Below are 26899 nucleotides of genomic sequence, written 5' to 3'. Positions count from 1 at the left end.
AACACAGAAATTAGTGAATAAATGTGAGACTGCAAAGCATCAATTTCATTTGTAAAATACTGCTGTAGAAGAAAAAGTGAAAGGCATTTGCTTCTTTTCATGTCATTACTTTATGGAAGGACACTGAGTGTAGGGAAAGAAGGAAAAAGGTAAGGGTAAATAAAATAATTTCTGTTCTTAATCGTATTTCTATGAAACTTCATGATATAAATTTCAAGTTTCATAGTAGAGCATTTTAATTGTTCTTGTATGTGCTAAAGATACTAAAGTAAACTGATGTTTTTTTCTTTCTCTTTTTCCTTTTTGCTTTTGTAATGCCTACATTTCTTAATACTAAAAAAGAGAAAAAATAGGCTAGACAAAATCATGTTTAAGTTAATAGGCTGTAATCTTGGGTTGCTGAGATGGGACATGGTGTGCAAAAGTTCAAAAATCATAATATATGTGGAGCTGGTATGTTTTTTTACTTTTGCATAGGTGAATGTCTGGATTAAAACCCTCAGCTTAATCTAATAAGTTTTAAGTGGGAACAAATTAGAGAACACTGAATATAAAGAAAAGTTTTCCCTAAGCAGTAAACTTTTTAGCTTGTCTTAAGAAGCCAGCAGCTTAGGACTACATTTTTCTCTTGCAGATCTAGGGAGATAAGCTGATGATATGGCAGTAAAAATTTAGAACAGTGGTTTCTTCAAGGCTAAAAGTTAATGTTTTCTGAAACAATGCAAGTTGTTTTTCACATCTGGGTGGACAATAAAGATAAAAAAGAACAGACACAAATTAATGTAATTAGAAGCATAGGCAATAACATGCATCTTAGCATTGATAGACTCAGTTTTATGTTATTTAAGGGCCCATGCTTGCAGCTGTCTATTTGGAAGAATTGTTCCTATTTGGATTGTTAAACTTCATTATTTGAAGATGTACATAGTTTTGTGTAGGTGTATTAATTTAACAGGTCATGGGGGTGTTCTGGAGGTGTGTTTTTTTTATTGAGGGTTTCCATTGAAACAAAACATCTTGTAAACCATGACACAGGTTCCAATGTTGATGATAAGGAAAAAACTGTATAAAGGATCGATCTGCCTAACATTAGTGGGTATGTGTATCAAGAAAGGTGGAATGGACATACAAAAATGCTGTGACATATATAAGTGGGAATAATGACATTTTATCATAATGGCAACACATTCATTCCATATTATCTTGGAATGTGACTGGTCTCACAGTTGTAGACAAAAAGGGAAGAATAATTATATTAAGAAATGCAGAGTATGAATAGCAATGCTACAGGAGACAGATAAAGAAAAGATGCATTGATGGATATTCAGCAGACTATCAGGGCCAAAGAAAAAGAGAAATACTTATATTAATTGCTAGAGGAGCGCCAATAGTGATAGAAGAGGAAAAAGATAATAATGGTATGTTTGTGGAAGTAAAGGGCTGCTGACAATAGATATAGATTACACTGGCATGTGTTTATATTCTACCTAAAACTGCTATTATGGAGCTTAAAATGGGAAAAATAATCAGCTTTCAGTAGGGAGTATTACTTATAGGTGGGACTGGAATTTGATTTGCAACAGTGAGGATGTATCAGTGTGGCCTAGAAGGGAAAATATAACAGTGTTTAGATTTCTGAAGAAATATATGAAAATATTTGGAACAGAAGATGTGAATTCAGTAGTAGGAACTCTGAGACAATTTACATATTAATTCCCAAGGTGCAATAACTGGGTTAGACTAAGCAGAAATTATAATTCACAGGAACATGTGCATTTAATTGAAAACTTTGGCACACATCCAATAACAGTTTCAGATCGTGTGCCAATAATTACTGAGATGCAAATACAGGGTATTGAAGTAAAGATGGGACTCTGATGCATCCCTACCCAGCTGTTAAAATGAGAAGAAATTAAGGAATGGGTAGTGGAAATTATTCGGGAGATATTAGGGAAAGTACTCCAGAAATTATAGCTAGTGAGTGGGATAAAACGAAAGTGAAGTTTGAAAATAAAGTAGAAATAAAAGAAAAAGAGGTATGGTTAAGAAGTAACAAGATTTATTTAGAGGGACTGATAAAGGCTGAAGTATTTCAAAATAAGGGGAATCCCACAAAACAAGAAGCGCAATTGCAGAATACTAAAGAGAAATAAGGGAGGACCTGGATAATATGCATGAGTTTAGAAAGATTGCTGTTAAGCATCTTTTTTTTTTTGTTAATAACTCCAGAGCACAAAAACTTTAGGAACAAGGACTGAGACAACAAAAATAGAGAAATGGTTGTTGTCCAGTTTAGTGAGCATATAACTGGAGATGTAACCAGAGATTCTGTAAATGTGTTAGAGATATTTTCAAAAGTTTACGAAAATTTGTATGAAGCAGAGAAGTAGGAAAATCAAGAAAAAGCACAAACAGAAATAATTATGGAAGACTTAAATATGTCAAGGTTAGCAGTAGATGAGGCTCAGCAATTAACAGTTAAGATAGGAGGAGATGAGATAAAAATGGTGATGTATAACCAATCTGCAGGAAATTCTCCAGGAATAGATAATATTTTGGTGGAAGTTTGGAAGTTAGGATGAAAGAAAGTGATAAAGATCTGGAGGGTTTTGTTTAACAGTATTTTAAAAGTAGGGGAAGTACCAAAATCCTGGAAAAAAAGCTGTGGAGGTGTAATACCTTATGATGGTGAAGGCCCATCAGATCCAGCTTTCATATAGGCTATTTCCATTTTGAACCATGATTATAAAGTGTTTGTCTGTAACAGCTAAAAGAATGTCAGTGGTGCTACCATAATTGCTAGATATGGATCTGTATGGTTTTGTGGAGGGGTGGCAAACATTTGGCAACATTAATAGAGCAATGATGATCCAGAGGGAAGCATAATGTAAGAAAATACCACTGTTGTTACTTGATCTTGAGGCAGAAAAAAAAACATTCGACATAGCAAGCTAGGTTATTATGAGTAGGGCAATGGAAGCATTTGCATTGCCTCATATTGTAATAAAATTAATTAGAAGGATAGGTGAGAGATCGGAGGCAAAAATCAAAAGTGGATGGGTTCCTGTCTGATAAGTTGTCTGAACAGGAGGAGTATACTCTTTCCCCTTTGTTATTTATGTTATATTTAGAGCCATTGGCAAAGAAAATAAGGGACCGAGAAATTCAAGAATATAATTGGTATGGTATTCAAGAAGCGTTGGTTTTTATTTGCAGATGATATTATTTTGTATCTGATAAAAGCAGAAAAGGACATCTCAGTGTCATGGAACATTCTGAGATGGTTCTTTTTTTTTCGTAGTATAAAATTAGTGAAGATAAAACAAAGGCTGTAGCTGTAAACTGTGCTCCCACAGATGAACTGGTTCAGCAGTCCCCATATTTATGGGGACATGATAAAATGAAGTATTTAAGGGTATTAGTTAAAAAGGGTGTTGTTATGGCAGCTAAGCGTATGTGGGAAGAGACTAAACAAAATAATACAAAATGGAGAAACTAGAAGATCTTGCAGATATGGAGAGCAAAATATAAGAAGATATTTGTTTTTAGTCCTTGTAGTTTTATACACAGGTCAGGCATATTCTTATCAACTAGAAGGGCAGTTGTGGATAGTAATAAAGAGTTGAAGGATTTTATCTGTGTGAGTAAGAGCACAAGAGTCAAGTGTGATAAGCTGATCCTGCCAATAGAACATGGAGGTTTAGTATTACCTGATCTGAATGAATATTTTAGAGCTACATAGTTAAGGCTCTTGTACATTAACACAAGCAGAAAGCTACAATTCAAAGTGGAAAGGGGTGTTGATGAAGCAGGGGGTAATTTAAGAAATAAGAAAAGAGTGGGATTTTGGATGCAGATCCTTAAGGAGAATAACAACAGTAATACAGAATATTATATTTGAGAAGTAGCATAAAGTATATTAAGAACTAAGCCAGCATAAGAATGGAAAGGAGATTCTGCCAATAGGGATGACTGTAATTAGGGGTATAGAGAATAGGCAAGCGGGGGCTGGACTGCACTGGAGGAAGCTGGCAAAGGAACCAAGGTATTGGGAACAAATAGGTAGAGAGAGAGAGAATGGTAATGGAATAGGAAGAGGACAATATGACTTTTGAACTGCAGGCTGTAGATTGCTTTCCCTATCAGGGAGTGATATCAGAGTTTAGGCAAAGAGAAAGGGATAGGTAAATCCTAAATGAAACACCTGCACTCTTTGAGTTTTAATTGAATCTCGAACATACACTGCTGTTAAAAAAGCATAATTAGTAGGCCATTTAAAATATTGTACAGTAACTATAGGAATCAATCAGAGGAGGTCAGAAAAGATTGGCAAGAGAGATTAGATAAGCAATTCACAAAGAAACAATGGGAGGACATATGTATGGCTTCCAAATATACAACAAAATCGTGAAGATTTAGGATTTTTGCCTGGAAGTGTGTACTTTATGTACAAACTCCAAAGAATTTTTCTTCATGTAGATGGCAAATGGTGGTGGTGCAATAGGAATACTCCGTCAGGAATAGCAGTTGAGCAAATGAGTATAACCGAGGAATTTTTTTTTTTGAGCTGGGATACAGGATATGAGTTGCCTAAACGTAGTAATGCCTTGTTAAGTTTAATTTTGATGCCGCCCAAAATAGCAATTGCAAGAATATGGAAATCAAAGTCTAAACCAACCATACTTGAATCAGTAAATATTCTAGCAGTGATAAAAGAACAAGAAGTGGGATCTTTAGAAAAAGGTTAGGAGGAAATTATATAGAAAAAAAATGGAAATTGTGGGAATAATACATGCAGAAAATGTTTTAGAGAAAGACTGAGATTTAAGAGAAAGCAGAAATTGAATAATTTATGTAATGCTGGATTGGACAGGACCATATATGTGATGTGTAAGGTTTGTAAATGTGAACTTCTTAATATGGTTTGATTACTTTTATATAAATGAATGTTTGCCTATTCCACAAGTGATAATTCAATAAACATGTTTAAAAGGAATATGGATTGCTTAGAAGAGCATGTAATATGGATGCCAAGGTAGTTAAAAACTGGTGTCACACGGAAAAGCAGCTTTCAGTCTTCCTTCATCTGTACTGGGAATATGTACTACTTACAAGGGCATGCACTACTGATAACTAGGTAGCTAAAGCTAGTTATAACTGGGAAAATCAGCTTTGTTATTTTAAGCAGCCAAATTTATTTGGTAAGAGTATATTTTCCAGCTCAGTGTCTAGCATTTTCACTTTGCTGAGTAAGCTTGACTTGTCATTGTTAAAGTTAGCATATGCGCTTCGTGAATTTTTTTGTGTGTCCTCTTCTGCCACTGTAGTACTAACCTTCTCCCATATCAAAATTAGTGTTCCGTCTCTCAAGAAAGCTCATTTATGTTGGTGACATTTCACTTTGGAAAAATTAAGGGGTCTGCCATCAGGAAACTTTTCACATTACTTCTTAACAAAGGCTTTAGGCATGGAGTTGTTCTCTATCCTGCCTTCCTTGACTGCTACTATAATTGCGTAACAACTTACTTTTTTTTAATGGTCCCATATGTTAGTGGTTTTCCCTTCAAGTACATTGTCATTGTACATCTTTCAACAAATAGGCCACAATGTCCAAATGATTTTATGTTAGTATATAGGTTCATAGGTTCATACTAGGCTATCTGCCCTAGGGCATTTATAAGCCTAGCCAGAATGTGTTTGGCTTTCACCACCCATTTTATATTTATTTTGCTATGCCCTTTTTCGAGGTTAGTATATAGGTTCATAGGTTCATACTAGGCTATCTGCCCTAGGGCATTTATAAGCCTAGCCAGAATGTGTTTGGCTTTCGCCACCCATTTTAAATTTATTTTGCTATGCCCTTTTTCCAGGTTAGTATGTTCATTTTGGATCTTCATTTGTTGGCCAAAATCTTCGGATTGTTGGCTTATATGCAAATTCTGATATTCATTATCCACGATGGACTAATTACCTGTTTTCTACCACACTTTGTAATATCTAGAGTAGTGAATTCTATCAACGTTTAACTAGCAATTCTTCTGGGTGAGGCATACTACACCAATTGCTCTGTCAGTTACTGTGTCTTTGTATAATAAAGTGAGAAATGCACCCCAACAGGGACACTATCTCTAGCCTTAATAGGAGCTTTGATGCTTTTATATTGCAGATAATACTGTTTGGTGAACCAGCTAGGCAACTGTGTGTTGCTTTTAGGCCTTTAGCTGGTCTCCTGATTTTCTTTGCAGGAGAATTAATCCTCATTTAAATGTTTCCTATTTAGTGTAAGTTTGTTTTAAAGGGGTGTCCAACTGATCTGTGGTTTGGGACCTCATCTGTTTTTCTTATTTATTAATGACTTTCACAGTAGTGCCATGATATTAAGCCATACTTTACAGAAGTGATTGTCTGTGTTTTAGCCTTGGGACAAATGCAGAGACTAACCAAAGTATGTTACAGTTGAGTTTTAAACCCTTGCAGTGGTTTAAACCAGCAGGTTATTAAAGGTCACATTTGGTCTTATTTGGTGCATACAGGAAATTAAGCACTAACCTCCAGTGCCTTAGTGCTTGTTTGGCCCTTGACATTTCTTCCGTCAGCATTTTGCATGAATCTGAACTGAGTTTGAGAAGCAGAAACTGGCTTATAGGGTCACAGTATTGCTGACTGCTAGCTAGGTTGATAAAGGGCTGAATGTGTTGATAAAGCTGAGCATGCCCTACCCTTACTTGTCTGGTGATTCCAGTCTAATTCCACTAGCTGGCAGTTATGGCAATTAAAAATGATAATTGTGAGGTTTACTGAATGTGTGTCATCACTATGGACATAACACTACATCTTGTCATACCTAAGTAAATTTTGACCTGTATTACTTAGAAGTGTGATGGTGCCCTAGAAGCCATACTCCCATCTCTGTGCATCAACGTTGTACATAAATGAAGGTGGTAGGGCTATTAAGGGAAGACACCAGCTCCACTTACAAAAGATATTGTTTGTATGAATTTTTAGCATAACTGGTATTCTAAACAGATTTTTATATTCCCTCCTTTGTCACCCATAGCAGCCCCCATTCAGCAAGTCCCATAGCCCTTCTTTCTCCTTTGGCGAAGATAATGGAGAAATGCATCCATAGGCAATTGCTAGACCACCTAATCCAAAATAACTTACTTTCTAGCTGTCAACATGGTTTCAGACCTTCCCACAGCACTACCACTGCCCTCCTTTCCTTTACGGATTGTATTAATAAAAAACAAAACTGTAATATGCTTTCCTCTGCACTATTTATTGACCTGTCCAAGGCATTCAACGTGGTAAATCACCAGATTCTTACAGATATCCTCAAATCCCTGTCATTAGATGCACTTTCTATGAAATGGTTCCAATCCTACTTAGATAAAAGACAACAGGCTGTGCTTTGGCACAACACTCTATCTACTCTCCTACCCATTTACCTTGGTGTCCCTCAGGGGTCCATATTAGGACCTCTCCTTTTCTCCATATTTATCAGTGACCTTCATCTATCAATCCCCCATGCTACATGCATACAATACGCAGGCGACTCCACACTTATATGCTTAGCCACATCCACCTCTGAACTTCACTCCCTTACCCAAAAAGTATTTAACACAGTTGAACAATGGTTCACGCAGCGTTGCCTTCTCTTGAACCCCAAAAAACTAAACTCCTCCTTTTCACTCCTACTCATAAGTCCTCTCCCATAGATTTTTCAGTTACATCCACTAATGGTACCATTATATCACCAGACCCAACTACCAAGCTACTTGGTATTACCATTGACAACAACCTTAACTTTGACATTCACATCAACAATACTATAAAAACTGTCAACAAAAAAATTGTCTCTCTCTCTACAGAATTAAACCCTTCCTGTCACCTACAGCCAGAACTACTATTGCACACACTCATCTAATCTCTACACTCCTCTATGCCTCATCCATTTTCACTAATCTGTCTAAGAACAACCTCAACAAAATGGAAATCTCCTACAATAACATAGCCAGATTTGCTACTGGCAACCCATTTAGAACCCACCACTTCTTAAAGCAGCTAGAATAGCTGGAACTACAGAATCTGCTCAAATACCACCAACTAACCATTGCCCATAAGACTCTTTATCAAGCTTCCAATACTCCTATTCTATCTACCGTCATCACCCTCTATAATAATCTGAAGTCCTTACGTTCATCTCAGAAACTACTAGTTAACATATCTAAATCTAGCAACAGGGCTGGGGATTTTCTCTTCTCTAATACTGTGGGAAAATTCTGAAATCTCCTACCCAGTGACCTTTCCTCACTTTCCTCTATATCACTCCTCAAAAACAGACTGAAACTTTTCCTCAGAACACACTGGTTATGCCCCTGTACTAAACCTGACTAGTCATCTATTCTGTCCAATATATGCTCTGCCTACCCTATACTTTTCATTAAGTCTTCTATCTTCCTTATTGGCATTTACCATTTCCCTCTACATTTCATTATTTCCATCCGTATGAATACTTATTTTTGGAAAAACTCTTTATTAATATAATTATACATTAAACTGCCTCTTTTTTATTATGTACTGTACCTGTACTTTGTATTGGCTGTATGCCTCTTTTTTTTTTTTTTCTTTATGTACTTGTACCTATATGTTGATTTGAACCTACATTTTACACTGTAATTTCTGTGTTAACCAGAAATGTCCTTGTATATACAACTAATGTTGTTTTATGTTATTTGCTGTTGTTTTATCTGTGTGTCATGGAGCTTATCTCCCCGGGCCCCTGCTGAAAATGGACATATATCCAGTTAGACTAGCCCGGTCAACAAATGTAAAATAAAAAATAAATAAGTTTACTGTGATGTCCATATTGTAAACTCTCTATTTTTACTCATCACCAACATTCACAATGTTGTAATTTTCTAAATTCAACCAGCACAATGCAGATTACATTATGTGCCACCTAGCTGTTTTCTACCACACTTTGTAATATCCTGAGTACTGAATTCTGTCAACGTTTAACCAACAAACTCTTTTATTTCTTCCCCCTCTGTTCTTTAAAATATCAAAACTCTAGGCTGTTTTACCTTGCAAAATCCCATCTTCACTTTAACTATAGCTGAATGATCATTTCGCACATTAGGCCATACTATCTGGAACTCTTTTCTTCCAAGCATCTGTGAAGAATCCACCCTGTCCTCATAGATTCATAGGTATTCCATTCCACTGAGTCTCATAACCATTTTCACCATGCTAGTATCCTTCCTCAGGCAGCACCTCCTTTCTCCATGAGGGCCATACTCATTAGTACTGGAGTAAATTTGTGGATACCCATCCAATCGTCTAGTTTATGTTTAAAGAAAGATGGTAAATCACACTGTTTAACATTAAGAGGATGTTTATTCCAGAGTTTTATCAGATGGTGGGTTAAAAACATGTCCCTCCATTGTGTTTTATTTATCTGTTGGTAAGATTCAGGTCCCTGATTGCAGTACTGGTGGAGATATTGGACTTAAGAAGAAACAGAGGTCCAGGACAATCTGGTCTCAAATTACATGTTAAAGCAAGACAGAGATCATTCCCTCAAATGTCAATGAGAGACTGAATAAAAGGATAGAACTTACAGCCTCCCTTAATAGCGCAGGGACTTTAGGCCTAAGACCTTTTTGTTTGGGAATCTTTGGGTTTTTCTACTTGTTTGATATGTTTAATGAGATAATGCCAAAGAGACCTGATAATTGATCTGATCACTACTGAGAATAAGGGAGTGATTTATCTGTTTTGGGTTTGTCGATATTTCTTTGGCAGTTAACTGGGCTAAATTAAAGAAATGTCCTTTCAGAAATGTCTTTCTTTACACCAATAATTCTCTGCAACCTGTACCTGCTTTCAACACTCCACAACCTGAATGCACATTCTCTCCTCGCCATACACTTTCCACATTTCTGTCATCTCTTGTAACTGTAGCCTTTACATTTTAAGTCTTGTAGGCTTCACATTTCCTTATATCAACTTGCAAGTTCAGTTGGACATGATTATAGTAATCAGTGATGCAACCTGTGAAGGAACAGGCAAATTCAACCCATCAGCTATGAACATTTTCTGTTAGTTTAACTCAAAGCAATTTCTAAAATCACACTATTTTGTTAAAAGTGCAATTTGCTATTATAATTTTGGAATTTTAAACATAGTATGCTGCTTTGTATTCAGTATGAAAATTCTGTGTAAAAATAGTGAATGTCTTACTGATCATTGTTTATAATTCAGTACAAAATTCTCTGGAATATTAAGTGCCTTACTATCATTTATACTTGTACATTTACATCCCTATATGAAGTAGGCTAGAGCTGAAAAGAGTCAGTCTGACCGTTCCAGTCACCCATTTAACAAATGAAATAAATACAGCATATTTGCCAATAAAGTTACCTGTTTGCTGCTTCTATCTTGTCTTACAGAACAGCATTAATCTTCCTTAGCCAAGGCAGAATGCTTGCCTGTATGATGCATATTAACATGTCAACTGGCATGTTTATTACGTGGCCTTCTCTACAGAGGCATTTGTCCTGTTTTTGCCAACAGATTATACCAATTCAAAATTCCATGCTATCTCTACTTCCAATATCGAGACACAGCATTACTGATAAGAATGAACATATCCTTAAAATCTCTTAAGAGGCTTTTTCAAAAATGCGGCATACTGTTTGATGATAGAAATATTTCCAGTCCCTTCACCTTTAATGAAAAACATCCTCACTCCAAGAGAAGCCTGCTGTTGCTTTAGGGATGTAGGTCAGCCCATTAAAAACATCCCTGCTGGCTTTCCACATGTAGCTCATATGTCTGATACCAAGAGTTTCATAAATGTTGCTACTCTTAGCCTTTTAGTTTTATATCAAATTTTAGTTTAGAAATTTTGTTTATTTATGGATTGATGCTGTTTAATCTGTTTAGTTTTGTTATTTATTATTATTAATATGATTATTATTGTATGTCTGGCTCTGAAAAAGTTTTTCTGACATGTTTATTTGCCTGAATAACAATGAAAAACTAAATGTGGGGCTGTATGCTAAAGCTCAGTCTGAAATATCTCCATTGCTAATTTTGGAAAACACTGCTACTTCCTGAATTAGTATTTTGTTTTAGATTTATTTGATTTTGATTATATTTTATTGAATGTGTCAGTCCTATTGGCAATATCTATTTTCTAAAGGGACCAGAGACATTGAGAGAAAAAAGGTATGATTAAATGATTAAGTACAATTATAATGATTTTTATTAGCAAATAAAAAATAGTAACAGATTTAAAGTATAAATATGCAGCTGGAAATAAATTATATTACATTGTATTCTAATTTGATGCATGTGAAATATGGCATTAATTCCTCAAAAAAAAGTTTGGGTAGAAATGATACATTGCTTAAATGTCCTTTCAGAAATGTCTTTCTTCACTCCTAAAATTCTCTGGTGCTGCCTGAGGAAGAATACTTAGTAGACTGAGACAGCTATCCTTTATTCTGTGTAGTGTATGGAATGCTTTGATTATACTCCGTAAAAAAGACAAGCTTGTTAAGTACTCCTAGGTTCTGATCAGATTGGGTCTCATACTAGGGATTAACAGAAGCAGAAGTTTAAACAGCTCTGAAAGTTTATGTGCCACATTTAGAAAGTTTCTCAGAACAAAGTGTCTGTAACAGCTTCAGAGGGGCAGATTGTCGCTGCTTCTTGTTTGTTTTGGCAGTTAAAACTACTATACATTTTTTAACTAATAGTACACAGTGCAGATAAAGCTGCATGCTTTGGAAGGAGTTCTGACCACATCTCACTGATCATGACCGGTAGTATATGTTTTTGACATGGGTGCCAAGATTCACTTCTTGAGCTTCTCTGTCAATATGAATTTCATGTCATCCATGTCTGCAACATAGAATAAGTTGGGTTATCATTGGAGTTCTGATTGTAGTACTCTATGTCGTGCACAAAGTTTCTTGTTGATGTATTTTGAAATCATGCTGGCATGTTCTTCATATGTTAATTTGCTATCTGTGGTAATATCAAAGTATTATTAATGATAAACAGTTTCAGTATCTGTTCAATTAATTATTGTCAAAATGGTTACATATTGGTGGCAAAAGCTTAGTTTTCTTTTAATTGAGTATTAATTTATTTTCTTGCAAACAGGAAAAGCAGGAAATTATTGAGTTTTGAATCCGGCTGATAAAAATTATATAAATTAACGGTGCTTTGTATGATAGATGAGCCATGCATATAATGATAGTTGGTCTTTAAATGCTTATCATTAGTGAAGGTGATAAATAATGATGGATTCAGGATTGAGCCTGAGGTACTCCAATGTTGGGTATCATTTTTTTGTGATAAACAGTCAAGCTTGTGATCTTTTTTTATTTAGAGGACTTTGGGCTGTGTATAGACCCTCGAGAGGCTCATCGATCTCATGAGCTGCAAACATTCTTTTACATATTCTGAGAAATTAGACTTGGACCTTTGTGTGTACTTTTATGTCATACTAGGTGTACTGTGTTTATTGATATTTTTAATGAATGTCTGAATGGAGGATTGTAAATGGCTGCCAATCACAATAACTTTTTTTTTTTTTGGTCAAAAACAGTAGTAGCTAAAACTTAACTTCAGAGTGAAGCTTAAGAAGTTAATTTTATTTATAATTATACAAAAATTTAAAAATACTTAGTTTCCTGTTTGTAATTCCTTGTAGTATATATTTGACCATTATATGGTATATATTTAGTATATTTTGTTAATTGTAAATTTTGTTAATTGTAAAGCACACACTTGCAAACATAGAGGTTTATGACCAGTTTGCTATATTTTCTAGAAGTGGATTCAAAGAAAAAAAAAATTTCAAGATGAACTTTTTGGAAGTTGGAAATTTTCTTGGAATCCATTTATTGTTTGCATAGCAGCATGAAGTCTGTCACTCCATTCAGAGCTCTCTAGCTTTATAGTGCAGTTCTGTGGTGCTGACATCTGTGTGACAGCATGAGCCCTGCTAATAGCAAGAGTTCTGGATGTGAATATCGGTTTAACTAGGTTATTTTCTTTTCTGAGTATAGAGTGTAATCAGTGTATTCCATATATTAGAATAGGTTTAAGTGCTGTAACATTACAGTAGTCTGTTTGGCTTTTTACATTTCAGCAATGGGGGAGTTTTATTTTTCTGTGATAATTTCAGCCAACCAGAAGCTCCCAAGGGGTCTGCTACTTCAAATCAGCGATAGCTGACATTGTCAAAACACTAATCATCAAGTCGAGCTTGCCGAACATGCAGGTAATCGAATACTAACAATATCGAATCCTGGAACATCGAAAACAGCTCCCTGAATATATCTAACCAGGCTGCCAACTAAAAATGGTACAATACATCACCCAAATCTCTCCAGTCACATACATTAATAAGGAATTCACCCTACACCGCAAGCATAACATCCACTACTAAATCTTCCATAACTCTACATGTTCTTAAAGGAACATGAATCCAATAAGTAATTAAAACAGTACAATAATGTATAACACCATGCCCCCCTGCAGCCCCCATGTGGGGGCTCTGCTTCCCACACCCCCAGAAATTAAATATACCAACTCTGAGAGTGTATTACCTTGAGGAAATGGGCATATTTACAGGTATGTTGATAGTGCTGCGACTAACTACACGTCAGTAACCTCTTTTCAATGTTCCAGGATTTGATATTGTCAGTATTCGATTATCTGCATGTTCAGCAAACATGTCTCGATGATTAGTATTTCGATGCTGTCAGTTTTCGCTGATTTGAAGTAGACCACTCCCAACATATTGTTAACATATGGGTGAAAAATGGTATTCGGTAACATTTTATGTCACACTGTGTTTAATTATTTCCTAATTTTATGTACTGATGACCACTCAAGAAAATAAAGTATCAAGTGGTACGTAGGTGCCACCCTGTTTTTACTGTCTGCATCCGTACTGTATGCAAGGGTTTTTACTGCTTTTGGGTACTCATGATGTATGCTGAGACTTTGTAGTATAAGTATGACATTCAATACACCTGGTAAGAGCACGTCTGATGTCACTGTATGAAAAATTATTTGTGTTTTTAAGTGTTAACAAAGGCCAAAAATGTAGTCTGTAAAAGTTATTTTAATAAATACTTCTACCTTGTACCTGCCTGAGAAATAAAATCCATTCTCAGATGGGCATTGGTAGAACTTTGAGACAATAATAATCATCTTAAATCTAAAGTAATTTCAGTCCTTCCTTGGTGTTTTTCATTCTAACTTAAAAAATGAAGTAGCTTACTTCTAAGCACGTTTAAGACTGAACAAGATTTTTGTCTTAGGAAAAAAATAGTGACTGTTTTGAATTTAGCAAACAAGACCTGCAAATAAAGAGGGACAATTTATCATGCATTTATTTACGTGTCAGCACTTTTTGGGGGAGTTTTATTTCATAACTGGGTAGGTAGACTGGTCCGTTGATGCTTTTCCTCCATGACTCGATTCTTTTGATGTTTATAGGGTGTTAAGTCATAATTTAATGTGTGCATATTGAATAACAGAACAATTAAATAATCTAGCAAATTTTTCTTTGTGTAGCGGCTATTTCTTAAGATGTGCTTGCCCTAAAACAATCGACTATTGCATGCATCTGTATGGGGCCAACTGCATCTGTAGGCACTTCCTCCATATAAGGTTACCACTTTTTCAGATGCCCAAAGTGGGACTTAGTTTATCTGTGTGTGTGTGTGTGTGTGTGTGTGTGTGTGTGTGTGTGTGTGTGTGTGTGTGTGTGTGTGTGTGTGTGTGTGTATGTATGTGTGTGGGTGTATATATATATATATATATATATATATATATATATATATATATATATATATATGTATGTATATATATATATATGTAAGTGTATATATATATATATATATATATATATATATATATATATATATATATATATATATATATATATATATATATATGTAGATATATAGATATCTGTGTCTGTGTAACTCTCTAAATATATACTTATGTATATAATCATGCATAGTTTAGCACTGCACACTCAGAGTGTGGGTGGTCCTGAGGAGCCTACTGATCAGCAAATTAGAATGTGCCAGACTAAAAAAAACACTTAACCCTTCTGTAGTTTGTGGTAAACCTTCACATGTACCCGAGTTGGCCTTTGACAATGTCACTGGTATACCTATAGTGGCTGAGTTGGCTTTTGCTAAAGTTTAGTTTGCGATCCTATAGCAATTGTTTAAAATAGTAGAAGACCTCTGGTTGCATTCTGTTGCAACCACTAAAGTCAAACTGTCTGTTCAAACTGAAGTATGTCATCTATAATTTTTAAGCACAATAAATCTTAAACATCGTATCTTTTGCAGTGGTTTATTCAAAATTTTCAACAGTATATACTTTGGAGGAAATGTGTTCAAGACATTTAATTTTCTTTGTTCAATTCAACTACTTTTGGTTCAGGGAAGTGCAGAAAAACCTTGTTTGATTCTTGACTAGCTGCAAGAGATTTTTTTAATAATAACAGTTTGTTTATTTGAAAAACTGCTAAAAAGAGTAAGAATGAAATTCATAAAATAATACTGTTTGATGTAGTTGTAGCACCAAGTCCATTATGTATTAGCCAGTGGACTGGGATTTTTCAATTTCTAAACACCCTATCATGTTCTGTATTGCATGTGTAATGGGTTTTTGCCATGTAACACTGATAGCATTCTTGTATGCCATGCTAAGTCCTTCTTCCAATCCAGAAAAATAAAACAGTGTCACGCTGGCAGCAGATGTACACTACTGTTATAGTGCATAAGAGTTTGCTGTGTTCCCAGCTATTGCACAGGGTATGCTGCTGTTATTTTCATAGTCAATAGTAAAACAACAGTACTAGTGCAATGACAAGTCCGTTACTAATAAGGGAAGACTAACAAAACAAAAAAGTAACTGGAACCATGAGCAGGGATAAACAGTTAATTCAAAAAAAAAAAAAAAACAAAGTCCACAACTTACTTGAAGAGTTGCTTTTTTTAAACACACCTCTGCTAACCACTAGCAGAGATGTATGATCGTCCACCAGTCATAATCATATCAAACTAAGATACACTGTTACACGATAGAAATACACCAGTCATAAAGAACACTATTAAAAAGTACTCGTCTATATTAACTGAGATACCTGAGCTAAGGAATATTGTATCAGATTCACCAAGTTTTAGTTATAGAAGAGCTAGTAATTTTAAGAACATTCTTTGTTATAAAGTGCAACCAAAAAATGCATCTTACTTTTACACTAATAAGCAAGGAACATACAAATGTAATGACTGCACTTTTTGCAAGTACATTAATACTGACAAGTTTGTTAAACATCCAGTCAAAGATGCAGATTTTGAGCTAAGAGCATTTGATAATTGCAACACACAACACAATATATATAGCAAACTGCTCCAAGTGTGAAGCATACTACATAGGCAAGACATATAGATAATTAAAAGAGAGAATAGATCAACACGTGTCAGACATCAGGGGGAGTGTTCAAACAAATGCCTTATATAAACATATTCTTAATATAGATCTAACTCATACTTTTAAATTTGCTATTTTGCAAGTTATTTGTGTACCACTTAGAGGGGGTGACATAAAATTACACACAGAGAGGATATAACTGCAATGGATTTTTAGATTTAAGGCACATATACCCTCTTACTTGAATGACATGGTTACCATTAAGCCTTATTTGAAGCACTTATACTCAAATACACTGAGCTTTTTGTATTTGTCTATACCCTATATGTTTAAAAAAATTGAAAAATCAACATGTTATAAGTACATTCATTGTTTATTACATTTGTATTATTGTCACCTACATTTTTATACATACAATTTTGCAAGTATTTTACTTCTTTTTATCTTACCATGTGACTACAATTTTAACATGTGACTACACCTTGAGTATATAAGTTAAGAACAATGTCTTTCTCAGTTTCTTTGCCTGATGAAGCCTATCTGGCTGAAAATGTCTTCTGCACTTGCAACTTTTTAAGTACGTTTGTGGATTTTAAACTTCTGGAATAAGCACTTCTAACTACATTATGGATTTTAAACTCTTGAAATAAACAACTATTACTTTAAAAAAAAAAACTGTTCAAGTAAGTTGTGGACTTTTTTTTTTCAATTAACTACTGTTTATCCCTGCTCATGGTTCCAGTCACTTTTTCTGTTTTGCTTATTTTCATAATCAAGAGGGATTTCATTGTGTTAGTGTTCTTGCACTGGTCTTTGGTTGTTTTGCATTTTCTGAGTCTGGGCATATGCATATACATACCATCATTGGAGTTCTAATTTGGCATGCCAGCTATAATTATACAGTATGCAGTTTAAAGCTCATCACAGTATAATTGCAGGGCAGTAAATGTTTTTGGAGGGGGCTGCATCCCCCTGTGTGCAATTTGTGCCTCTACATACATCAGTTTTTAAATGTGCTACCTCTGAGGCCATGTTGTAGCAGAGAAAAGGGAAACTAAATACAATACATAAAAATAATATACAGTTTTGCTTCCTGTATGTGTTCCCACTGTAGGGAGTTTAAACAGTGGCATACCCTGTTTGGTAAGTCAGGCTTTAGTGAGCTAGGCTTTGGTAACTTCACATAGTCTCCATCGTTGCCAAGTGTATGCTCTTTTCAAACACAGTGGATTACGGATAAGATGTGAATGAATGACTGAAGCAGCTCATTTATGAATCAGCCTGGAATGTCACATTAATGCGTAGAACCTGTTTAAGCAGCTTATTTATTGAAGGAGTCAGGAATACCACATTAATGCATAAATCCTGCATTGAATGAACCATAAGAGTAACTAAAGGTAAATGGAAAAATCTTTTGGATGCTTGTTTCTGCCTGTGTAAATACACAGTAAGTAAACTTATGACGATTCGCTGACATCAATGATTAGTAACACTACATTTCCAAATTGGCTATTTCTTCATTTTACAACCTGTTGTGTGGCACACTTTTAAAGATCTGTTGGTGAAGTAAGTCACTTTGTCAAGTGTGAAATAGATTTGCTGAAGTCTTGTTTTCTTGAAAGCAGATGTTTTACATCTGCTGCCTTTGAGTGGCGCATCTTATTTCCATTTCATGAATATTTTATTATTAATTTATTATTCAAATTAATTTTATTAGTATGTGCCAGAGGTAATTGGAGTATTGGAAGTTGATGCTGTGCAACTTATTCTAACTTGCCGGTGATGCTGCAGTACCTTTTACTTACTCCTCTCGTTTTCTTTAGGTGCCAAAAAACGAACGCAAGAAGAGGAGGAAGAAAGAAGCAGACATTGTAAGTTTCGCTTTTTCATGTTAGGAGTTGTACTGTAGTAAACATTGTTACAGCATGCTGGCATATGGACTCTTCCTGCACAAATTCACACAGGCAGCTTTCCAGACCTCAGAATTCCCTCCTCTCACTTTGTGTGATAAGGGATCGGCTAAGCCCTCCCATCAAGGGAAGCCTAAACCCTGTCACAGGAAGTCATTTTTCCAGTCTTTAAGTGCCATCTGTAGGAATAACACAGTTAAATCTCCTCAGCATACCTTTCATCTGTCCCCAATTTTGACTCAAATTTTAAGTCTTACCTATTAATCCCTCTTAAAACTGGTGACAATCTGAGAAAAGGTGGTTAATTGTACATAGTAAATAATGATAGTAATTAGAGTTGTAGACTTCTTTTAGACCAGAAAAATGTATATTAATTCACATTCTTTTATTCTATCAGTGTCTCATGTTAATAGTGTTAATAATGTAAAAGTGGCCCTGATTATTTCTGGATTGGTCCCTGATTTGGTTGAGAGCTATGCTCCTCAGCAGACTGTATTGGTGGTTTACAGCTTCTGGACTCAGATGAGATCCCTTTGGGTAGTTTCCTTTCTTTTTATTATTATATACTTTTGATTTCTTTCTGTTTTATTTTAAAGAATAATTAATGTTAACGTTTTATTTCATTATACTGGCTATTTTCCACTGCTAATCCCTTTGGGGATTCTAACTTAACTGCTGTGTTGTTTGTATGTTTAATACTGAGCTTAAGTATTATGGTTTGTCTTGGGAAACTGAAGTTCTGAGGTGTCATTTGAACTCTAGGTTCTGTCTTGTGCATGTATAGCCTCAGTTTAATTGCTCCTCTTGTTTCTGTTATTTATCTGCTTCATGTTGAAGTTCTGACAGGAAAATATTGAATGTTTTTCACTTTTTTCTTCATTTATAGGATATTATCCACTGGTTTAACACTGGTATAGTGTTTTTATCATTGTCACAATTTTAGTTCAAATTACTTTATTTGCATTTTGTGACAGTGAGTATTTTATATTCATTTTAATTTAATTCATATTAAATATTTCAGATTATTTGCATGTGGAGTTTTTCTTTTCATTTTTGATGTGGGAATCTTTAAATAAATGCTTATTGAAGTTGTTTTAATCGTTTTCTATTTGATTTAAGAGCATATATTTGATTTTCTGCACTACTTGGACAAGTGAATTTTACTGTTATTGTTAGCCTTAATCAGCCCTTATTAGTGTCAGTGTATTATTCTGGGTAGTGTTTTTCCCAGACTTGATGGATCCTGATACAGCTGTCTCCACCTCCCCCCAATCAAATCCAGCTGAAGCTAAAAAGAAAAAAACAATCAACAAAAACATGCCTCAGCCGATTGTTTGTGAATCTATGGCTGCCTTAAGCCATCCTGCAAACCACTTACTTTTTACCCTGTCACACTCTGGTGTGATCCCACAGCCATCTAGGGTATGGGTGTCAGACAAATCCTCATGAGCTATTACTCTACATGGTTCAGGTACAGAAGAACCCAACCCTTTAGGTGCAGGAAAGGTCCAACATAAGAGACCGATTGCCAGACATAATACTCTGTCCATAGATATTTTGTCCACAGGCATAGTTCACAGTAATACGAAACATAAACTTCACCACATTTGCAGACAGTTAGGTTATCCTGTATAGGGATGATGTTTTCCTTAACTAAGAGTGTTTTAGTCAGCTAATCTCTGAGACTCTGCTCCTATTCAGAATGACTATGTTGCTACATTCTCTAGAGATCAGTCTAATGATGCAAATTTTGATGGAGACTCTGATGCATGTAGTAGTAAACACTCTGGGTCTGTCTAGTCTGATTCTTCAGAAGGTGTTCAGGTTCAATAACCCAAGCAGGTGTTCACCTTTCCACAGATTTTAGCTAGGTTCAGAGATGCATTTGACTGGAAACAATCTGGTGCTATGCCAGAGGTGGATGGTGTTTAAAATCTTATTGAAGTTGAGATTCAAAAATGTTTTGGCTTTTTCTTCTTTGTTACCAGCCTTAGAAGATGTCTCTAAAACTGCATGTAAAACTTTTTTAGCTAGTGAACCAGTTCCTAAAAAGGATATGAGGTAAAGCAAGGTGTACTTTGATCTGGCATCTCGCTTTGCTGCTTTGTCAGCTGACCCAGCTGCACTTTCTCTAGCTGCCAGCTGTAATGAGTGGACTTTGGCTTTTTTTAACCTGCACCCCTGGATAAAATTGGCAAGTGGTTAACATCTCTGGGAAAAATTTGCTCAGCTTATTAATTTAGTCTCTAGAATTTTTAATTATCAGGGCTTTATGTGGAAGTTCATTTTGCAATGTGCTTACAGTTTAGATAACTTTGTTGCATCTTTTCCTGTTGAACAGAAATGTTATATGAATGATATTGTTTTTAATGTGACTCTGGTTTCAAGAATGCTGAGAGGACTGTCTTAGAAGATGCAAACATTATTTCTAGAAATACAGCCACTTCTGTTCTAGTGACAGGCTATGCTGTACTTAGAATGATTGCTCTCCTTCCTGTTCCCCTCTTCTGAGTATTTTTCCAAACATTAATAACATGAAGTAGGACATATGCTTTAGAGTCCCTTACATGTTTAACAAAGTCCAAATAAGTCCAATATTTCCAGATTTTCTTGTTCTGTCCTGTTTCACAAGTATAATTATTGCTTTGTAATTCCACATTTATCAATTTCCAGGGTACTGATTTCAGTCATATGCTTTAGAGTCCCCTACAAGTTTAACAAAGTACAAGAAAGTCCTATATTTCCAGATTCTATGGTTCTGTTCTTGTTCATCTCCATCTCCCAAACCCTGTATCTGCTTCATCTCCAGTGCACTCTCGATTCCTCTAGTCAACTTCTGTGCTTTTTTCTCTCTCAATCACTTTCTGATGAAACACTGAGAAAGGTTTCACTGGCACAGTCTCTCTGTGGTCTTTATTACCAGAAGAATAAGAAGCAGAATCTCCTTCTGTTTCATGGCTCACTTTTTGTTGGACAAACGAGTGTATTTCTTCCTTAGCATGTACTTCATCAAAAATGATTTTGTTCCTCCAAGAAAAAAAAATATTTTGAGGATAGCTGAGTACAGTAGTTTGAATCTCACGCCTGTTTGGTTACATAACCAGAATTTTTCTGAGGATTTAAAACTGAGATTTGGAATGCTCATTTAAGTTCTGAATTTGTAAATTAAAAAAATGTCAAAGACCCCAGTGTATCTGTACTAAAAATCAAAAGTTTAATTAAACAACATAAGTGCTTTAATTTTACATCCTGGTAAAACTTCATCAGATAAAACTCATTACAAAACTACCCACTTAAATAGTTCAAAAATCACATGATGCATAAAGAACTTTTATAGTTCCAGACACAATTTGCCTATGTAGTAACACATCCTACTAGGTATTAGACATAACAGTGCAAAAGTAAATTAAATTAAAATCTTTCAAGTATCAATGGACATGGACCCCCACAAGCATCCTATCTCACTCTTTCATGGCCATTGATACTTGAAAAAAGATAGTTATATTGGCAACTATATTAGAACTCACATAACTGGCCTGGGTTGAATGAGCATACCTGAGTTCCACCGCTTCTAAAATTAAAAGCTTTAAAAAGGTGATTTTTAATTCAATGCTTTTAAATATAATTTTTTGATAGGTTTGGGGGGTATTTCACTGTTTATTTAATTTGCTTTTGTGCTGTTATGTCCGATATCTAATAGGATATGCTACTGCATACAACACGTAGAACACAGATCCAAACAAACTGATAAAAAATAAAGAAGCCAAAAACGAATCCAACAGTTTATTTAAGCGCTTTCATTTCGTCTGTGAGAAACTTCATCAGAAAAATCTGCTACTGCATTACTTATTTTTTTTTATTAGTTATAGGCAAATTGTGTCTGGCATTTTAAAAGTTCTTTATGCATCATGTGATCTTTGAACTATTTAAGTGGGTATTTTTGTAATGAGTTTTATCTGCTGAAGTTTTACCAGGATGTAAGATGAAAGTGTTTATGCTGTTTAATTAAATTTTTGATTTTTACTAGAAAGACACCAGGGTCTTTGGCATTTTTTTTCTTGGTTTGAGGTTGTGTTACCTTTCATGTTTTTGTAAGTTCTGAATACGTGTTTGGACCTGCTCCCACCCAGATTCTCAAACATTTGAATGATAGAGGTAAATTGACGCATGGAGTATCTAGAATGTTTCCTATTCCCAAGTTCTCCCCCTAACAAGACATCCAACTTCAAAGGGTAGAACAAACAAAAATCCTAGCCTAACAAGTGTCAAGGTTCCAAGAGAAAATGGCAGTTGTATATTGCTTCCAGACTAAATAAAAAGGGTTCCTTTCCAACAAGACCATTCCCTTGCTAAAGAATCACTATGCTGAGACTCTCAGCATCCCGTCCCTTCATCCAGTTCCTCCTCTCTTTTCCGCTTTCCCCAGGCTTTCACTCAACCCAGCAGCCTGGCCACAAACAATCCTAGACAGATGGGTGCTGAGAATAATTTTCAGAGGATACTTTTGTCAGTGGACAGAAAATCCTCCACATTTCAAGGGACTTCCCCTGTACCCACCATATCAGACACATCTTTTCTCCCTGGTACTCCTTTGCAAGTTAAAAGCAGGGTTATAGAGGCAGTTTCTACACCATAAAAAGGAAATTATTTTACTCCAGAATTTTTAGTAGCCTAAAAGGAGCTATCTTGAAGACCAGTGTTAGATTTGTCTTACCTAAATACCTTTCTGAAGGTAACGAAATTCAAAATGCTCACCCTGAAGATGGTGCAACCTCTTCATCCAAACCACTGATGTTCTTTGTGTTTTACTGTTGCAGTCCTGACTTGTGGAATTTCCTGCAGTGAAAACCCTTGGCTGGCCTGGCTACCATAGAAAAAAAAATCTCCCTCCTTTAAGAGCTGTTGGACACAGTGACGGACATCAGTACGCTGATGTATATAGGGAGCTAGCTGATGTCATGATTTCAGTCTCTTCTTGCCATCAGAGCCTGAAGCAATATGTCAATGCATTGGTTGGTCTACGACAGAGAGAAGTCTGAAAGCTAAGTACTCCACTGAGAAACCCTTTTTTCATTGTTTGACTCATGTTAGATAAGGTTAGTAATTGTCTCCTTTGTGGTAAGCAGATTCCATACCAAGACTTCATTCTTTCTGTGTCACCTGTTTAGGCTCGGATCATGACATACCTAACTGACGTTTCTGTGCCCATTTCAACTGTAGGACAATTAGGCATAGGGCCAAGATCTTAGCTAGGCACCTTAGTGTTGCATCTGGTTCCCAGTGTCCGATGGTGTCTGCCGGTTGTTCTGAGGTTGAGCTTCATAAGTGCAAAAGGGATAAAGAAAAATGGCCCAGGCTTAGGGCATTGGATGACAGCCACTCTCCATCAACTAGTCTTCCAAGGCTTGTGATCACTGAAGAAGGTGAGCCACTTTCGTAGTCCCCTTCCGCAACTGAGATGGTGATGCAGCCCTCTATCAAGACCTGTTCAGAGTCTGGTATGCAGTCATGTCCCTCAACTTCCACACAGACCTTAGGATTTGTTTCATCAGTCAGGTCCAGAGCCACTGAGCAAGCCTCGGCTTGTGATGAACATGGTTTAATTGGTGGCGCTTCTTTCCAGTATCAGCCAACTCCAGCTGCAATCTTTTTGAGAGACTGGAGTCAGAATTGTGGACGTACTTAGGTTCAAACCAAGAGCTACCCCAAAGAAAGGAACTTCCTCTGGGCTTGTGCCTCGGCCTACTGGCTCCCACTCAAGAGGTTATCAGCAGGATTTGGTTAGGCTAGCTGATAGTTTAATTTCCCTGGTCAGATCCAGACAACCCCCTATTGAGTTTTTCCAAGGGAAAAGGAAAATGGACCCTACACCAGAAGTCCTTTCTGAGACTTTTGAATCTGCTGAAGATTCTGACCAGGAGGAGTCTGTTTTTGATGAAGGATCCTCCCTGACTTCCATTGAGGAGTTGGATTCTGAAGAAAACCTGGCTTCCGTTTACCCCCGAGGATGTTGCCTTTGGTGAAACTCCTCATGCCATGAGGGAGCATTCCCATTGGGAAACCCAGGATTACCAGCAATCCAAAAAGAGGATTAGGGAATTCCTTGACCTGCCAGAGCAAAAGCCTGTTGCCATCCCTACAGTTTTAGAGGTGATAGAGGATGTTTTCTTGGATTTCTGTTTGAATACTGATTCCCTTCCTGCAGCTCCTCGAAAACCAGATAGGTTTTATAGGGTGCTGGAATCTCATAAACATCTCTTTAAGAACCCCTCTGCTTATTCAGAGGCTGTGACACCAGGACACAAAGGAGATATAGCCTGTTTCTCCAAAAACCCTTTGCCAACTGATAAAAAGAGTAGGGCTCTTGATAGATTTGGCAAAGAAATTGACACCTCTGCCACTTTAGCTGTGAGAGCCCTTAACTGTCAATTCCGCATGATAAAATACCAGCAGACCATTGTGGATCATTTGAAGCAAAAATTACAACCGAGAACAAGAACCTTTCCAAAGAATTAATAGACCTTTGTCACTCCAGCTCTCAAGTTGCTAGGCATTACTTACACTGCAGCTGTGATGCTATGGAAGCTTCCTGCTGGGCTACAGCCACTGGTTCTGTTATTAAAAGACATACATGGCTAAGGGAACAATCCCTCCCTAAGCATGTCAAGACAAATATTTTGGATGCCCCACTGGACAAAGATTTCCTGTTTGGGCTCAAAGCCGAGGCTGTACTTAAAAAAAATGGAAGACAAAGCTAAATCCATGCAAACTGTTAAAGACTTCCTTTAGGTATAGCCTCCTAGATTTAGCAGGAACTACCTCACTAAACCTTGGTCTTTTCTTTCACAATCCAAAAACAGGCAGAGAAAGCCCCATAGGGAAAGGACACAAAGGCAAAAACAACTACAAAGACCCAGACAGTGGACCTCAGATGCTTCCAGACAAGGGAGTTCTAGGCCACAGGCCCCTGACAGAGAATAACAGTGACTCATCGATCCCAGTCCCCCTGAAGTCACTTCCCTCCCGTCCCCCAAAAGACCAGGAGGAAAACTATACCTGTTCAAGGAAAATTGGTCTCTCATCAGTTCAGAGAGGTAGGTTCTAAGCAATATTTCAAATGGCTACAGACTCCCTTTCAAAGAGGCACTAAAGCACTCAGGCTAGCCAGACATTTCCCCCAAACCAAAGGACAGAGGCTCTTTCCCAAATTCAGAATTTGTGCTCTCAGGGCTCAGTGGACCAGTCCCAGAACACCAAAAAGGAAAGGGTTTCTACTCCCAGGCTATTCCTGGTTCCCAGAAAAGAAGGCTGTTGGCATCCCATTTTAGACCTGTCTACCCTCAATCAGTTCCTTCTGGTTCCAGCAGACTCTCAGGGTCTTCACAAAGTGCTTAGCCCCTCTGATCACCTTTTTCAGAACCAGAGGAGTCCAAATCTACCCCTACCTGGACGATTGTCAAACACAAGCTTCAAGTCTGTCAAAACTCCACTCAGATCAGGTGTTCACCCAGAATCTCTTGACCTCCCTGGGTTTCACCATAAATCAACATAAATCAAACACAAAACCCTGCACCATGATTGTCTTCCTGTGGGCTCTTCTGGACTCATCCCTTCAAAAGGCCATCCTACCTCCAGACAAGGTCTCTTTCCTGACCCAGTGCTTCCAAAATGTCATGCAGAGACAATGCCTCACAGCTAGGGAGTTCCTCAGACCATTAGGCTATATGACATCTTGCATCCTCATGGTACCCCTGGCCAGGCTGCACATAAGGAAGTTCCAGTGGTACCTCAAAAATGTGTGGTGTCAGCACGCACAACCCTCTTTCAACCAAGATATGGCTTATCCCTTGTTTCAAGGAGGAAATTGCATGGTGTACACAAAGCTTGTGCTCAGAACTAAGGCCTTCCCTTCAAGCTCACTCCCCAGGAGGAAGCCCTCACCATGGATTCCTCAGAGACAATGTGGTGAGCCCATTCCAAATACTTCCAAACACAGAGAAAGTAGGAAAATCAGTTCAGAGACAAACACACAAAATTAAAATAACTTATGGCAGTTCAAAGCCTGGTAGCATTCTGAGAAAAATGGAAACCAGGGGTCCTATTAGTAAAAACCGACAACAGTATAGTCATGTGATACATAAATAAGCAGGGGCACACCCACTCCTACCCTCTCTTGACTTTTTTGACTAGCAATGCAGGTTTGGGAGAGAGCACTCACTCTCTGGGATTACACCTTCTAACACAATATTTTCCAGGTGCTCAAAACATTCTAGCAGATCACCTGAGCAGAAATCTGATGGACCCCCAGCATCTGCATCAGGAAACAATTCTCAGCATAGCCAAGAAATGGAGAGTCCCCCAGCTAGACCTCTTTGTCACCAAGGAAAATGCTCAACTGAAAAGATTCTGCTTCAGGAGCAACCTACTCTCAACTTGGAAGACAGATTCCTTTACTTTCCATTGGACTCACCTTTTCATCTATGCATTCCCACCCTTACGTGTAC

At 36.7% G+C, this 26899-nt stretch overlaps 1 protein-coding gene across 4 annotated transcripts in view; it reads left to right on the top strand.

Annotated features, from left to right (window-relative positions):
- MYO9A (myosin IXA) overlaps positions 1-26899 on the top strand; it is a 2281069-nt gene that overhangs the window by 2026533 nt on the left and 227637 nt on the right. For all 4 annotated transcript variants that reach the window (XM_044077496.1, XM_044077494.1, XM_044077495.1 and 1 more), the window contains one exon: positions 18309-18356. In XM_044077496.1, coding sequence (XP_043933431.1) covers positions 18309-18356 — 48 coding nt within the window. The remainder of the gene's footprint in view (positions 1-18308; positions 18357-26899) is intronic.

This window comes from Protopterus annectens, chromosome 7.part0 (genome assembly GCF_019279795.1).
Source record: "Protopterus annectens isolate FY-2018-M chromosome 7.part0, PAN1.0, whole genome shotgun sequence".
Lineage (NCBI taxonomy): Eukaryota > Metazoa > Chordata > Ceratodontiformes > Protopteridae > Protopterus > Protopterus annectens.
The sequence above is the reverse complement of the archived record's forward strand: the minus strand, read 5'-3'. Positions and strand labels throughout refer to the sequence as shown.